Below are 17373 nucleotides of genomic sequence, written 5' to 3' on the forward strand. Positions count from 1 at the left end.
GGAGGTGGAATTGCTCTGTTCCCGCCCCCCTCCCAAAGCCAGCATAGCTCTCCTGAAATATATGAACCCCTTCAAAGAACTTACCAGGGATTTTTTTTTGGGGGGGGGGTTGTAATTAAATAGATATATTGAACGACGACTATTACGCTGCAAATGTTTAAGCATTACAAGTGTGGACCTGTGCTGTAACAAACTGCTGCAGTGTGGGGCGCTTTGGTTCAAGGCTTCCCCCATCTAATGTTTCCCACCCAATGAGAACATGCCAGAGCTAGGCAGCAGGCACAAATTCAGTAAATAAATAACATTACAGCCTGGATTTTTAAAAAATAAATTTATTCGGGCAGAAGCTTTATCAACCAGTCTCCTCCAGGTGTGCTTGTTAGGATGTCCAATGGTAGCTTTGGGCTAATAGAAGCTGCTCTGCAGGTGCAAAGGAGGTCAGTGTTGATTTCTGCAAATCCCTCCTATCCAATGCAGCACACATACACCCTGCCCCTCACAGGAGCATCGTGCATAAAGGTAAAGGGACCCCTGACCATTAGGTCCAGTTGCAGATGACTCTGGGGTTGCGGCGCTCATCTCGCTTTATTGGCCAAGGGAGCCGGCGTACAGCTTCTGGGTCATGTGGCCAGCATGACTAAGCCACTTCTGGCGAACCAGAGCAGCGCACGGAAACGCCGTTTACCTTCCCGCCGGAGCGGTACCTATTTATCTACTTGCACTTTGACGTGCTTTCGAACTGCTAGGTGGGCAGGAGCAGGGACCAAGCAACGGGAGCTCACCCCGTCACGGGGATTCGGACCGCTGACCTTCTGATCGGCAAGTCCTAGGCTCTGTGGTTTAACCCACAGCGCCACCCACGTCCTAGTGCATAGTATATAGTATAGAGCAGCAGGGATGAAGAACCTTGGGGCTGGGGGCCAAATGTGGTCCTCCACATCTCTTTCTGGCCCTTGGGACTCTCCCCAAGCCATACTCCTGACCAGTGCCTGCTTTTCATCCTCCTTGAGTATTCTTGCCTGGCTAGAATGTGTCTGAACTGTGACAATGGCTCTTCCTTGCTTGGAGGATTGAAGAAACTGGCCTGCTGTTGTACAAAAGTTTGCATTTGTTTCTCCACCCACTTTTGCTTCTGGCCCTGCAGAACCCTGGCATCTGGCCCTAGGAAGATGGTGCAGCAAGGAATATAGCCCGTCATTTCCCCAAGGAAATCCAGCAGAGCCTCTCCTTATGTTCTTAAAAAGGCCACACAAAGGAATGGCACAGACTAACCACAATGGTGGGCTGCACAAACACACGCCCTTGCTATAGGTAACCCTGCAGAAAAATGGAAGACAATGGGGACCAGTATCTTTAACTCAACTTGAAGGTCCAAAAGGAGGAATAGCAGATCCATCCAAGATTGATATCAACCCTGAAGATTCATTGCACACACACATATACTCAAAAAACTCAATTTTAGCTGTCAGATCTTTATAACAGAGGTACAAAAAACATTTCTTACTCAACAAAAGGGGTGGTTATTTTACAACCAAGAATACACAAACACACACACAAACAAGTATATACAATATCACAATGAATATATTCTTTCAAAGGCTGAATAAAAGCTTTATAACGTCTTGCTTGAACAGTTCACCCAATGTGAGTGTGCTTTTTTAGAAAAAGGTTGCAATGTCATAGGCCACTTTCCAAGCCCAATACCAATAGATGAAGAGTGCTTGGAAGCAGCATAGGTAAGAACCATAAATATTTTTAATGCACTCGTTTTTAAAAGGTGGCTCCCCGCCAGGGTTTTGTCAAGTGGCCTTCTCTTCTGATCGCAAAACAACGCCAACAGTTTGATCAATTTTGACATGGAAAACTGTCAAGTGGCTTTTGCGGCGGGGGTCCTTGCAAAAAAGACAAAGAGGAGGAGGGCACATGAGAGAGGGAAGTGTGAGAGTCTCTGTATGAGAGAGGAAGGTTTGTGTGTGGTGTAGGAGAGACAAGAGAAGCCGGGGGCTTGTTTGAAGTGTAGTTTGTAGTGTAGTTGCCTCCTTAAAAGATAACTGATTTGGCCTCAACACCTTCAGAGGGGTTTCGCCCATGACACAGCAACCACCACAGCTCGCTTGCAGGCGTTTGCAAGCGTTTCTGAGCTACGAGCAGACATGGCATCCTCTCAGCCTCCAAGGCAACCCACTGGGACTCTCTAACTAGAGCTGTCCCTTTGCGGCTGGTCCTTATATACACAGTGATGTAGCTCCACCCACCCAAGGTATCAGGTGACAGCTTGGGCTCCCCTGGGTCCTACCTTCCCACCGTCTCCATTCCCCCAGCTCTATCTGTGTAAATTCAGGTAAAACAAGTGTACATTGTGGGTGGCAGGGATGGAGGATTGCTGCCGGTTCAAGTTTCCTTGGAAGAGGTATTTAATTCCTGCATTCTCTGCTGCTTCCTTTCTAAGAACCGAGCCCTAGCATCACTTATGGATTGGTTATCATTCCTCTTCTCCATGTTCTTTGCAGACTTGTCTGTCACTTTTTCTAAAAGGGAAAGGGGAAAACCACACACTGGAAATCAATATTGCAAAATGAAGGATTTCTATTACTACTACTACTATCATTTATAAATTTATATACTGATTATGTGCCAATATGGCTTCTGTGCTGTTTACCACTATAAAATCAATCCATAATTAAACTGCACAATAGCATTAAAACATCCTAAATTAAAAAATTATTCTTTTCACTGTATATGTTAAAAAAAGTAAAAATTAAAACAACAAGATCACCAGCTCACTTAAACAGGTGTGTTTTGAGGATCCGGCGGAATGCCAATAATGATAGGGCCACTCATATATCAGCAGGGAGGGCATTTCACAACTCCGGTGGGGGAAAAACGCCTCTCTGTTACTACAAGCTGATAATCATAAGGCCAAGGCAGAACTAACAGGGTTAGAGAACATTTCTCAGCCCAAGAGTCACATTCCCTTTTGGGAGATGCTCTGTCCATGCACTTCAGCCTTTCCCAAATTAAAATCATAAAATAAAACTACCAACGAAAAGGGGTGATTGGTTATTTCTGCCTGGGGACAACTTTCTCTCCAGCTTTGGTTACCGTGAACCATGCAACAAACTACAGGCACAACAGATGAAAGATTGTCTATCCAGTCCAGTTTCAAAATCCAAAATGCCAGCCCTGGGCTCCTTTGGAAGGAAGGGATATCTATCTAATAAATACATGAAGTAGCCAATAAGATTTAAACAAAACAGCAGCACAGAACATCATTGCAACGGGAGGGAGAAGAGCCACTCAGCCAAACGTCTGGCCAAAGGGGTGCATTGTAAACAATCATCGAAAGGCACAGGAAAACAAGAAGCAAACTAATAATAATAATAATAATAATAATAATAATAATAATAATAATAATAAATTATTTATTTATACCCTGCCCTCCCTGTCCAGAGCCAGGCTCATGGCGGCTAAAACCAGTAAAATTACAGTAAAAACATAATGGGGTGGGGGGAGAGAAACCAATTTAAAATACAGGTTAAAATGCAATTTAAAATGCATCCTCGTTTCAAAAGTAGCCCATAGATCAAAACCATAAGGGGAGGGAAACAGAAGGGTCAGACTGAGTCCAAACCAAAGGCCAGGCGGAACAGCTCTGTCTTGCAGGCCCTGCGGAAAGATGCCAAGTCCCGCAGGGCCCTAGTCTCTTGTGACAGAGTGTTCCACCAAGTCGGGGCCAGTACTGAAAAGACCCTGGTCCTAGTTGAGACCACTCTAAGCACCTTGCGACTTGGGACCTCCAAAATGTTGTCATTTGTGGACCTTAAGGTCCTCCACGGGGCATACCAGGAGAGGCGGTCCCATAGGTACGTGGGTCCTATACTGAGTCAGACCCTGGTCCATCCAGCTCAGTAACGTCTACACTGACTAGCAGTTGCTCTCTGCAGTTTCAATCAGAGGCTTCTCCCTGGCCCCACCTCATGCCTTGTGCTTGCAAGCCAGATACTCTGATACCGATTGCACAAGATGCAACTTTGGAGAGGATGCCATTCCACTCCACCGCCTGGGGCCACCACAGAGGAGGCCTTGTTTGAGCTTACCATTCCGCTTCTCGAGGTCCTCCTTGTTCCTCCATTTGGCCATCTCCTCCTCCGTCACCTCCTCCCGGGCCATGCTGCTCAGCTCGTAAGCGTCGATCTTGTGCAGCCGGGGCAGCAGGTCCTGAACCCACTTGTAGCGGACCGGACACACCATCCTGACGTAAACCTTGGAGGTCACGAGGACATCATGGAAGAGGATCCATTCCAGCTGGGCTTCCTGATCACGGAGCTGTGGGAGACATGTGTGCTTTCCAAGTTATCAGAAATACTTCGTACAAGAGGAGCGTCCTTTCAGGAAGGAGATGGTTATCAATGGCCACTAGCTATGATGGCTATGCTCTGCCCCAAGTTCTTCCTGAGCTACATTGCCCATCATTCCTGATCCCTGACACAGCTGGCTGGGGCTGATGGGAGGTGGAAAGCAGCAAGTTCTGGGGGAAGTCTTTCTCCCCCTCTCAAAATAACAGAACCCAAACAGGGCCATCTGAACGCCCGAAGTTTCAGGAAGGCAAAAGGAAGCAGTTCTTCGCATACCTGATGGAGCATCTCCACCCCCATCGTTCTACCTGGACACTGAGGTCCAGCGCCAAGGGCCTTCTGGGGAGAAGCCAAGTTACAGGGAACCAGGCAGAGGGCCTTCTCAGTAGTGGCACCCGCCCTGTGGAATGCCCTCCTGCCAGATGTCAAAGAGAACAACAACGACCAGACTTTTGGAAGACATCTGAAGGCAGCCCTGTTTAGGGAAGCTTTTAATGTTTGATGGACTACTGTATTTTAATATTTTGTTGGGAGTCTCCCGGAGTGGCTGGGGAAACCCAGCCAGATGGGCAGGATATAAATTATTATTATTATTATTATTATTATTATTATTATTATTATTATACTAAAACAGTGGAATTGAGTCCTGCAGGAGGGCAGGGATAGCACACCGATTTGGATGGCTTTAGAAGAGGATTGTACAAATTCACCGAGGACAAGGCTATCAATGGCTACTAACCACAACGGCTCTGCTCTGCTGCCATGGCTGGAGTTGGCAATGTTTCTGAATGCCAGCTGCTGGAAAGCACAGGAGGGAGAGTTGCTCCTTTGCTCAGATCCTGCCTGTGGCCTTCCCAAAGGCATCTGATTGACCACTGTGAGAACAGGATGCTAGCACAGATGGGCCACTGGCCTGATCCTGCAGGCTCATCTCATGTTCTTAAAGAAATGTAAAGGTAAAGGGACCCCTGACCATTAGGTCCAGTCGCAGACGACTCTGGGATTGCGGCACTCATCTCGCTTTATTGGCCGAGGGAGCCGGCGTTTGTCTGCAGACAGCTTCCGGGTCATGTGGCCAGCATGACTAAGCCGCTTCTGGCGAACCAAAGCAGTGCACGGAAACGCCGTTTACCTTCCCGCCGGAGTGGTACCTATTGATCTACTTGCACTTTGACGTGCTTAACTGCTAGGTTGGCAGGAGCAGGGACCGAGCAACAGGAGCTCACCCAGTCGTGGGGATTCGAACCGCCGACCTTCTGATCGGCAAGTCCGATCAGAGCGCCACCCGCGTTGCTCTTTAAAGAAAGGTACACCCCAGTAAAAACTGCAGAGTTAAGCATGTACTGCACTGGCAGCTTCCCGACTTCCTGTCTTAAGGGAAATCCTTGTTATATCCACCTAGCTATCAAGGAACCCCTGTGCGTCTGGCCACAGGGCCCCTGCCTGCCTGCCTGATGAACGACACTGCCATAGCTCAGTGGAAGAACACCTGCTTTGCCTGCAGAAGGTCCCAGGTTCAATCCCTGGTGTCCCCAAGCTAGGTGGGCAAGAGACCCCTGGTCTGAAACCCTGGAGAGTTTGCTGCCGGTCAGGTCTGACTCGGTGAAAAGCTTAATACTAATAATAAATTTTATTTATACCCCGCCCTCCCCGGCCAGAGCCAGGCTCAGGGCAGCTAACAACAGTAACATTACAGTAAAAACATAATAGGGGAAAAGAAAAAAGAAAAAAAACCCAATTTAAAATACAGGTCATAAGGTGTAAGTTGCCAAGTCAGACCACTGGTCCACCTCAGTATTGTCTCCCTTGGCTGGCAATGGCTCTCCGGGGGTTTCAGGCAGGAAAACATTCCCAGCCCTGCCCAGGGATGCAATTGGGGACTGAACCTGGGACCTTTCTTTTGAAAAGACTATTTACCTATACCATCAAATAAAGCCAGGAATGCAGAGAATCTGCTTGGCTGGCCTTTCTTCTTTATCTGAAGAAAGGTCCAACCATTCCATCCCCCCCCTCCCCAGCAATTATTAACAGAGGGGGGGATCTTACGGCGGACGAAGGGTGAATGTAGACGGTGCTCCCGTGGCCGTCCATGGTACAGAACGACTTGCCTATGGATCTAAGGGCAAAAAACACAAGAAGAGGTTGACGCAGACTTTCCAAAAACCAGCCCGTACCGCACCACCCACTGAAAGGGACGACCGCATTTCCTCGACTATCTGACAATCCGATAACACCGATAGTCTTTGACTTGGGACTCTGGTCATTTTAACCCCTGCACAACTGTACTCATTCTACAAGTTTTATGTAGCTTTGTTTCCCCCTCTTTTAATTTTCCCCCTGCTGTTATAATTGTCCTATCTGTTTTATTTACACTGCAATATGAATCACAGAGTTGGAAGGGACCCTGAGGATCATCTAGTCCAACCCGCTGCAATGCTCAGCTGGTTAGAGCGTGGTGCTGATAATGCCAAGGTTGCCGGTTTGATCCCCGTATGGGACAGCGGCATATTCTGTAACCATAGAATCGTCCCTTCCAACTCTACAATTCTACGACTCTATGAGCTTGTAGTCTTTACCTCCAATAACATGCTTATAGACAGAGCACCGCAGCCCTATAAGCCAGTGAACTCCCTTTACACAGTCTCCACTCAAAAACATCACAGAGCCTTTACTCTGGTATGTTTAAATGTCCTTCCATCAGCAGTTCTGGACGGGAGGTTCCAAAAGAACTTCCCTGTCGTCAACGTAAGGTAAATGTAAAGGACCCTTAGACGGTTAAAGTCCAGTCGAGTTCGGCTATGGGGGTGCAGCGCTCATCTCCGCTGACAGACAGCTTTTATGAGTAGTGTGGCCAGCATGACGAAACCACTTCTGGCGCATGGAACACCGTGACAAGTGCCAGAGCACACAGAAAGGTCGTTTACCTTCCTGCCGCAGCGACACCTATTTATCTACCTACACTGGTATGCTTTCGAACTTCAGGAGCTGGGACAAAGCAACAGGAATTCACCCCATTCAAAATGCCGACCTTCTGATCGGCAAGCCCAAGAGGCTCAGTGGTTTAGACCACAGCACCACTCCTTTTCCCCATTAATGTAAATGTCCTTGTGAATCTAGAGAAGTAGAAATGGTAACTCCTGTCCTTGTGTGTCGTTCTTTTTATCATGACACAGGTAAGATTTTTACTGAAAATCCTTTTACGGAAATTCCCAGGATCATCATGAGCATTTTCTACATTTTTGCTCCTTTCGGATAAGAACATACCCAGGGGGAGTGAAACATTGTGCAGCTGCGTGCAAAATTCAATTAATTTCAGCAAACTTAAAATCTCGTTTTCCATGCCTGGCGTCCTATAGTACTGTACAGTTATTAGTAATTTTATGGCTATAGTTCTGCTTGCCATTATTTTCTGCAATTGTACATCATTTATTTCTGGATATTGGTAACTGACCGTAATAAGGAGATTGATTGTTGAACTCCTTACCTCCTGGCGATATTGGCAAAATAACCTGCACAGAGACATCTTCTCAGGATCTCATTCCTGGAGCCGTCAAAATGCTCTCTTGGAAAGTCTGGCAGCTAAAGAGAGAGAGAGAACCAAAAACTGCCTTACTCAATCTGATGGAAGGTCTTTCTACTCCATGGTGAGTCAACATGAGTCCTCCAACTCCCATCAGCCCCAGCCAGCCTGGTCAACCACCAGGGATCATGGGAGCTGTAGTCCACCAGCAGCTGGAGGGTGCCATGTTTGCTACGCTTGTTCCAGGTCAATCCTCTATTATTTATTTTTATTTATTTATTTAAGAAGTTTATATCCTCCCCCCTTCCACCCAAAGGCATCCCAGGCGGCAAACCCACAAGAAAGCTAAGCCATCTTTAAAACATTCCCCAAACAATTCCAAGGCACATGCAGACTGGGAAAGATCTCTGCTTAAAAGCCGTGTTGGAAGAGGAAAGTCTTCAGCTGGCACCAAAAAGACAACAGAGATGGCGTCTGTCTAATATTTAAAGGGGAGGAAACTCCAAAATAACACCAAAGGCGTGCTTCATATTTTGTGCGGAGTGAATCTCCTGATGGGATGGTATTTTCAGGAGGCCCTCACCTGCGGAGCGCAGTCATCAACTGGGCATATAAGGGGACGAGACAATCTTGCAGGGCTTAGTATACCCAAACCAGGTAACTGCAAGCTAGTGCCAGCCAGATTCCTCAGTCCACCCTCCATGGGCCAATTTTGACAGTAAGTAAAGAGTACAAGAGATAGTAAAATAAAATAAAAAGGTCTAAGTTCAATGAGGCTTGCATTAGCAGCTCTTGAAAGTAAGGAGCGGGGAACCTAAACGACAGCTGTGAAATCTCTGGTGTGTGAAACACTAAGTTTGTGTTTTGGAATGACTGTTTTAGCAGGCAAAACCAAAGACAATCAGGAGTTTATTATGTCAGGGAAGGGTGCCAAGCATGAGCTTTGAAATAAAAAAATTTAAGGTTTTTATATATATATATATATAATATATATGTATATATATATACATTTATGAACGTTTGATATATATATATATATATATATATATATATATATATATATATATATATATATATAACGTTCATAAATGTACCAAGCAAACACGTACATAAATATATAAACCACATGTCTGAAGCAGCACAGGAAAACAGCCCTGAAACCATTTTGACTCCCAAACTGACTAAATGATTTCTCTGCAAGGTCAAGGAAAATGGAAAAGCCTCCCCATTGTCTTTTCATTCACAAATCCTGTCTTAAAGGTATGTCTGTGTATGAATAGGGTGAGTCTGTGACCTGGCTCAGGAACTAAGTATTTATCATTACAAAAGACTGGCCAGGCTCCCCAGGGTATCCAATCAAGTAAGCATTAACAAGTACCCTGCCAGACAGGAGGTAAAGAACGCACTCAGATTTCTGTTGCAGACCACCCTTTCTGTGATATAGGTATGATGTTTCTGGGGGTGGTCTTGGACTCCAGGGCGGGCAATTTAAAATGTCTATATAAGGGCGGGCACACCTTGGTTCGGGGTCCTCCTCCTTCTCCTGCATGCGAAGGGGGCACCCTGTTGCAACAGTTCAATAAAGATCAGGCTTAATAGCTGCTTTGCTTCTCAATATTCTCTGGTTGGCCTCTGTTCTTATCTCCGACCGATGGAGAACCTTGTGTCCCCCATAAGGGAATAAGGGCAGATTTTCATTTATTAATGCTTTAAGAAGCGTAAGAGTCGTGCAGGATCAGGCCAAACGCCCATCTGGTCCAACACACTCTTCTCACTGTGCCAAGGGGAAATCTGCAAGCAGGAATCTTGACAGCAGCCGCTGAGAGCCTCCATGAATTTGTCTAACCCTCTTAAAGCCATCCAAGTTGGGGGCCATCGCTGCCTATTGTGGGAGCGACTTCCACAGTGCTAACTGTGCACAGCTCCTTGGGGAAACCTCCCAAGGTCCCCTGCGTGACACTGCCCCCCCCCCCGCCCCGTCCCAAGACCCCCACCCCCCAATGTAGACCCACCTGCTTCAGCTTGCTGGTGATCTCCCAGAGCTGCCCTTCCACACTGAACGCCATCTTCAGTGCTCTCCAGTGGACCCAGTTATCCCGGCACCAAGCAGAAGGGGACTTGCTAAGCCAGAGGGAAATAAGCGAGATCAACAAAAGCTGTTGTTTTAAATGGAACATGGGGAGCTGCTTTCTGCAAAGCAAGATTCCAGTCCTCAAGGTTCCGAATTAAAGGCTGGTTTCATAAGAAAGGAAGCCGCCTTATACAAAGTTTATCTCGCTCAGTACTGTCTACACTGACTGGCAGTCTCTTCCCTACCAGGTGCCAGGATGTTTTCCTGGACAGAAGATGTAGTAACGTGTGCAAGGAAATTAACATGTGTTCCTTCACCCTCTTTTCCTTCTGGCCCTGCCCACTGCTGACATCTGGCCCCTGCAATGTTGCCCAGAAGGGAATGTGGCCCCCAGGTTGGGCAAAGGCCCCACACCCCTAATATCTACCCCTCGAAACCTTGAACTCAACCCTACTTACAACCCTCTGGCCATCTGCTATTCTGGCACAAGAGGAAAATTCTTCCGGATATTGCTGGACTACAACACCCATCGTCCTGGACCCAATAGTCGCACCAACAGGGGCTGATGGGAGTTGTAGTCTGACAACACCTGGAAGGTGTGATAGGAATTTTGAGGTCTTAGATATATGGTAATGTTCATAACTGCACGTACATAGATCAGCACAGGAAGACCGACCTGGAACCATTTTGATTCCTAAATTGAACAAATGTTTTCTCTGCAAGGTCAAAGTGGGAAACCTCCCCATTGTCTCTTTCCTCACAAATCCTGTTTTAAGGGTATGTCTGTGTTTGAATAGGGTGTGAGCCTGTGACCTGGCCCAGAAACTAAGTATTTATCACTACAAAAGACTGGCCAGGCTCCCCAGGCAATCCAGTCAAGTAACCTGCCAGACAGGAGATGAACAACGACAGGAGAAAAACAACGTTCAAATTTCTGTTTTAGACCGCCTTTTCTGTGATGCAGGTATGATGTATCTGGGGGGTGGTCTTAGGTTACACCCCTTCTGTGATGTATGTATGATGTTTCTGGGGGTGGTCTTGATCTACAGGGTGGCAATTTCAAAAGTCTTTATAAGGCCTTGCGCGCCATTGTTCTGGGTTCCTCCTCCTCTCCTGCGGGTGAGGGAACCACCCTGTTGCAACAGATCAATAAAGACCAGGCTTACTAGCTGCTTTGCTTCTCAATATTCTCTGGTTGGCCTCTGTTATTTTCTCTTACCAATAGGGAACCTATGTAAGGACTCTATATGGGCTTTTGGATACCCCATAAGAGGAAAGGGCAATTTTTTGTTTACAGCACTGGGTACCTTGCTTTGCACTGTTCAAAGACATTCAGGAGAGTCGCAAAGTCGTTGCATCCTCCCGCTTGCAAAGACAGCTCTTGGTGTCGGAGCTCAGCTTCTTTCTGAGCCTCAGGATCACCTAAGGAAATACGGTGACAAACGTAAGGTAGCCTTCCTTATGTTTATCCAGGATGGGAATAAGATGGAGATGGTAGCCAGGTTTCTGCAGCACGCAGTGAGGATTCCTGAGTGTTACACGAGTGTTAGATGCAGATTTTGCTGAGTGATTTCATTGTACAGAACCTTATTGTAATCTTGTTTATATGCCAATAAAGCTTTGAGAATTTGAGAAGTTGGATGAAGTTGGTCATCAGTTCCTTTTATTCCAAATTTCCCAGTGCAATCTAATGCTTTTTGGGTACTTGCGGGCTTCTATCATCATTTCCTGGGTCAGGTGCAACAGGAAACAATGGTTGAGTAACCCAGGAAGACATTATTATTATTATCATCATCATCATCATCATCATCATCATCATCAGACATCCGAAAAAGGTCCGAGACAAAAGCTTAGCAGAACCTGTCACGAGAATTAGCAGTGGGGGAAACTGTGCCTCTGGGCATAGGAAAAGTGTTTTCCCAGTCACTGTTCAGTTGCTACAGCCCAGCTTGTGGCTAGGGAAAGGGGCTAGCTGTGGAGGCACAGGGCAGGTTTTCAAGTTTGGTTTTTTAAAGTGGGCACAGATAAATGATTAAGTAGCCCCCCACCCGCAGCAGATCCCTTTCAAAGGCACCGCTAGCATGCACTGCTTTTGACTGCTGAGCCAAAGAAACCCAAAGTTAATGTGTTACAGAGATTACCCGGCACCACCAGCGAATGTGCGGAGGAACATCAAAGGACCTTTGTCCTCTAACAACAATCATTCCTATTCAAGCATCACTCCCCAGCCCAGCCCTTTGCCTATTTTTTTCGTTTCCACAGCCGTTACAGGCCTCTGCCATAGCACAGAAAACAGATCTTTCCCTCAGTGCTTCTCAGTCTAACCTACCTTGCAGGGTTGTTGTGGGGACTAAGTAAGGAGGGAAACACGGATGCCACCTTGAGCTATCAGGTGTTGTTGACTCAAGTAGGACCTTCCACTCTCACAGACACAGCCCTTTTCTGTTTTCTTTCTCCATCTGATACTTAATATTCCATGCCTACTAAACATGCTCAGATTGGGCTAGGATTTTGGGGTGGGGTGTGGGCTCCTTGTCTTTTGTTTTAATAATAGCCTTTTGGACTTCCATAATCCCAAGAATTTCCCTGAGCACACTATTATTAGTTAAATAATAATTTATTTATAGCCCAGCCATCTGAGTGGCTCTCAACAGAATATTAATGATGATAATTAATAATAATAATAATAATAATAATAATAATAATAATAATAATAATAATACTAAAGCAATGAAACATCAAACATTAAAAACTTCCCTAAACAGGGCTGCCTTCAGGTGTCTTCTTAAAGTCAGATAGTTGTTTATTTCCTTGACATCTGATGGGAGGGCATTCCACAGGGCAGGCGCCACCACTGAGAAGGCCCTCTGCTTGGTTCCCTGTGGCTTCACTTCTCGCAGTGAGGGAACCGCCAGAAGGCCCTCGGAGCTGGACCTCAGTGTCCGGGCTGGACGATGGGGAGAGGAGACGCTCCTTCAGGTATACTGAGCCGAGGTCGTTTAGGGCTTCAGAGGCCAGCACCAACACTTGTGTTCAGAAACGTATTGGGATCCAATGTAGGTCTTTCAGGACCGGTGCTATATGTTCTCTTGAGAAACCCTCTTGCTCTCAACTGCTGTTGGCACTCAACACAGAAGTTCGCTATTAGGAGGGTGCCTTTTTAATTTTTTTAATTTGCAAGGCTAGATAGAAGTCACGTTTTCTTGATGCAAAAAAATGTGGGCTACCTAGATGCACAAACTTATCATTATCATCATGATCCAGAGTATAACAACCTCGGCTAAGGCCTCCGCAAGGAATGATCCTACCCTAAAAGGACCGTCTTCAGGGGAGGAAATGTGTGTTCTCTGGCTCCACAGCGGCCAACAGCGGCCACCCCTTCTCCCGTCCTACCTGGTCGAATGAACACTTTTTCCACTGACAGCATGGCTGCGATTGGAAGCATCAAGTCTTCGCAGCCTAGAGAGGCAGCCTTTATGACAGCACAAGTCAGGTTCGGAGGCAGGGGGAACCGCACCATGAACTCCCCCAGTTTGGTCACGTAGCCTCTCCTAAATTTTGGGAAGAGAGAGAAGATGGGTGGCGGGGGAAAAGGAATGAGGGTTAATCTGCAAATCTGGTTATACTTCCGTTAGCCAAACATTAAGCCCTAGGCGTGTGATCCCATTTCACAAAGTGACATCAGAGCCGTCACGTGACCCACTGCATAAAGTAGCAAAATGACATCAGAGAAGTCAAAGCTCCGCCCACTTCGGCCCCAATCGTAATTTTATTTATTTACTTTACTACTGAGTTGCAACCCCCTCCCACCATATTCTTGGGAGCAGAAGAAATTAGTAGCAGAAAGAACTTTTAAGTCTGGAAGCAGACACATACTGTATATCAGGGCCTCCTATCTTTCTACACCTGAGAGCACATTTGTATTTTTCGTTTGAGGGGGATTTTCCACTGGTGGCAGATGACAGAGTCTGACACCATGAGACTGGTGTAAAACCAAATTAAATAAAGGTTTATTACAAAACAACAAACAGCAAAGCTTGTGGGTGTTTTTTTCTGCAGGCAGAGTTCAAACTGCAGCTTTTCTCCTTCTGTAGTCATGACCAGCTGCAACCAATCTGCCCAAAGCTCCCATAAACAGTTCTTAAAGGTACAAACATATTTACTGTTTCTATGCAGAATGATTCCCAACATTTTTGAGCAAGTGCACCACTCCCTCTGGTCATTTCTCACCCGCCCCCCACTCCTCCAGATCCCAATCCCAACCCACACACAACCCACCCGCATCCCAACACACACACAATTCGCTTCACCAAGAGATCTGGGTAACAGTCGTCAGATTCAGCAAAATGAAACCGAGCTGTGAAAAGTGCATTGGAGCTGAAAGAGGAAGTGGGAAAGAGAGTCACTCTTCCAACTTCCTCCTTCAGCTCTATGAACTACAGATGTGCCCCGCAAGACGAATGCCTCGCAAGACGGAAAACTCGCTAGACAAAAGGGTTTTCCGTTTTGGAGGTGCTTCGCAAAACGAATCTCCTGTGGGCTTGCTTCGCAAGACGAAAATGTCTTGCGAGTTCCTGCAGGTTTTTTCCCTCCCCCCCCTTTTTCTAAGCCGCTAAGCCGCTTATCAGCTGATCCGCTAAAAGCCGCTAATAGCGCTAATCCGCTAATCCGTCAATGGGCTTGCTTCGCAAGATGAAAAAACCGCTAGACGAAGAGAATCACAGAACGGATTCTTTTCGTCTTGCGAGGCACCACTGTATTCAAAAGAGGGGGAAAAATAACCACACTCACCACCCCACAACTAAAGGGACACTTGAGCAGGGTGGGGGGTGCCCAAAGGCTTCCTGGGTGGCAGAGGAAGACTTCACGGGTGCTATTGCACCATCCAGGTGGCCCCTGTACAAAATATGCTCTGTTTTAATCTACTGTTGTTGTTTCTATAATAATAATAATAATAATTTATTATTTATACCCCGCCCATCTGGCTGGGTTTCCCCAACCATTCTGGGCGGCTCCCAACAGATAAATATTTTTATTGATTTTTAATTTCAAGCCACACAGGGAATAAGAGCTTAGTAGTTTTTTCAAAAAGAAGAAGAAAATATCAGCTGATGGCTGTAATATGAGATGTTCCAGTAAATAGTTCTATGTGTCAATGGAGAGTGAAAACCGGCAATCTCTTGTTTTTACTGATTTGTAAGGTGCATGGGAGATAAACATAATTTAAGAAAATTACAAGGAAAACAAATGTACAGTGTGTACACAGGTGCTTCAACTTACCGGTCAATAGCACTGCATTGATAAAGCTCCTTGAGAGCTTCCAGAATACGTCTCTCTTCTGGGCGATCCAAATAAGGAAATCTAAACAGAAAATAGGGGGAATCGAGTCACCAAAGGTTGCGGGATTCCTTAAAAAGAAGTGGAGCAACAAGATCGCCAACCCTCTTCCCTTCCCCACCCCCACGACTCCCCGTTCAGCTTGTTGGGCAGGATGGGCACCTGATGACATCGTGGATAGCAAGGCACTTCAAGGTCAGGATGACAGACGTCAAGCTGGTTCGCCTGATCTCTGGAACCATGTGGTCGGGCATGCACTGCTCCCAGAATTCCTTGCTGTACACCCGGTAGCACTTCCCAGAAGATGTCCGTCCGGCTCGGCCAGCTCGCTGCAATGCTTCACTCCTGAAAAGAGGATCATTAACTAACGATTATCAATATATTGGACGGCTAACTAAATAGGCTTCAAATATGTGAAAGACCGCCTCCTTCCCCACAGGCCCTCTCAAGTGTTAAGCTCAGCAGAGGGGCCCTCTTGGCAGCAACAGAAAATTATTGTTTTGACTGCAGGCAATGCACAGCCCCACGCTACCGTATTTTTCGCTCTATAAGACGCACCAGACCATAAGACGCACCTACCGTATTTTGCGCCCCATAAGACGCTCCGGCCCATAAGACGCACCTAGTTTTTTGGGGGGGAAATAAAGAAAAAAAATTTTATTTCCCCCCCAGGTGCGGGGCTGGAAGAACCAGGTCGGGGAACAGTGGGAAGGCACGCTCTGCCTCCCCGCTGTCCCCCGAGCTTGTGGGGCTGGCGATGGGGAGAAGTGCACCAGTCCCGCGATGGCAGGCAGCTCTGTGCCGCCATCCCGAGCGGGGCGGGACTTAGCGCCCCGCTCGTGATGGCGGCGTAGACCTGCCTGCGGTCCCGCGACGGCAGGCAGATCTCTGCCGCCATCCCGAGCGGGGCGGGACTTAGCGCACCACTCGGGATGGCGGCGTAGACCTGCCTGCGGTCCTGCGACGGCAGGCAGATCTCTGCCGCCATCCCGAGCAGGGCGGGACTTAGCGCACCGCTCGGGATGGCGGCGTAGACCTGCCTGCAGTCGCGCGACGGCAGGCAGATCTCTGCCGCCATCCCGAGCGGGGCGGGACTTAGCGCACCGCTCGGGATGGCGGCGTAGACCTGCCTGCGGTCCCGCGACGGCAGGCAGATCTCTGCCGCCATCCCGAGCGGGGCGGGACTTAGCGCACCGCTCGGGATGGCGGCGTAGACCTGCCTGCGGTCCCGCAACGGCAGGCAGATCTCTGCCGCCATCCCGAGCGGGGCGGGACTTAGCGCCCCGCTCGGGATGGCGGCGTAGACCTGCCTGCGGTCCCGCGACGGCAGGCAGATCTGTGCCGCCATCCCGAGCGGGGCGGGACTTAGCGCACCGCTCGGGATGGCGGCGTAGACCTGCCTGCAGTCCCGCGACGGCAGGCAGCTCTGTGCCGCCATCCCGAGCGGGGCGGGACTTAGCGCCCCGCTCGGGATGGCGGCGCAAAGCTGCGCTGGTCCCAGGAGCGCAGGCAGCTCTGCAGGGCCACCGGGAGCGGGGCGGAGCTTCTCCCCCGGCTCCCGGTGGCCGGGCAGAGCTGCGCTGGTCCCAGGAGCGCAGGCAGCTCTGCAGGGCCACCGGGAGCGGGGCGGAGCTTCTCCCCCGGCTCCCGGTGGCCGGGCAGAGCTGCGCTGGTCCCAGGAGCGCAGGCAGCTCTGCAGGGCCACCGGGAGCGGGGCGGAGCTTCTCCCCCGGCTCCCGGTGGCCGGGCAGAGCTGCGCTGGTCCCAGGAGCGCAGGCAGCTCTGCAGGGCCACCGGGAGCGGGGCGGAGCTTCTCCCCCGGCTCCCGGTGGCCGGGCAGAGCTGCGCTGGTCCCAGGAGCGCAGGCAGCTCTGCACAGCCACCGGGAGCGGGGCGGAGCTTCTCCCCCGGTTCCCGGTGGCCGGGCAGAGCTGCGCTGGTCCCAGGAGCGCAGGCAGCTGTGCACGGCCACCGGGAGCGGGGCGGAGCTTCTCCCCCGGCTCCCGGTGGCCGGGCAGAGCTGCGCTGGTCCCAGGAGCGCAGGCAGCTCTGCAGGGCCACCGGGAGCGGGGCGGAGCTTCTCCCCAGGC

At 48.7% G+C, this 17373-nt stretch overlaps 1 protein-coding gene across 2 annotated transcripts in view; it reads right to left on the reverse strand.

Annotated features, from left to right (window-relative positions):
* Positions 1–1452: 1452 nt before the first annotated feature.
* DHX40 (DEAH-box helicase 40) overlaps positions 1453–17373 on the reverse strand; it is a 28059-nt gene continuing 12138 nt past the window's right edge. The window contains exons 10-18 of one of the 2 annotated variants that reach the window (XM_081172050.1): positions 15446–15628; positions 15227–15307; positions 13340–13497; positions 11254–11368; positions 9888–9996; positions 7840–7934; positions 6402–6471; positions 4098–4326; positions 1453–2528 (exon numbers count right to left, since the gene is read on the reverse strand). In XM_081172050.1, the coding sequence (XP_081028176.1) occupies positions 2392–2528; positions 4098–4326; positions 6402–6471; positions 7840–7934; positions 9888–9996; positions 11254–11368; positions 13340–13497; positions 15227–15307; positions 15446–15628 (1177 nt within the window). In that variant the 3' untranslated portion in view covers positions 1453–2391. The remainder of the gene's footprint in view (positions 2529–4097; positions 4327–6401; positions 6472–7839; positions 7935–9887; positions 9997–11253; positions 11369–13339; positions 13498–15226; positions 15308–15445; positions 15629–17373) is intronic. The other variant, XM_081172051.1, reaches the window with a different exon arrangement.

Source organism: Podarcis bocagei (assembly GCF_964188305.1).
Source record: "Podarcis bocagei genome assembly, chromosome: 15".
Taxonomy (NCBI): Eukaryota; Metazoa; Chordata; class Lepidosauria; order Squamata; family Lacertidae; genus Podarcis; species Podarcis bocagei.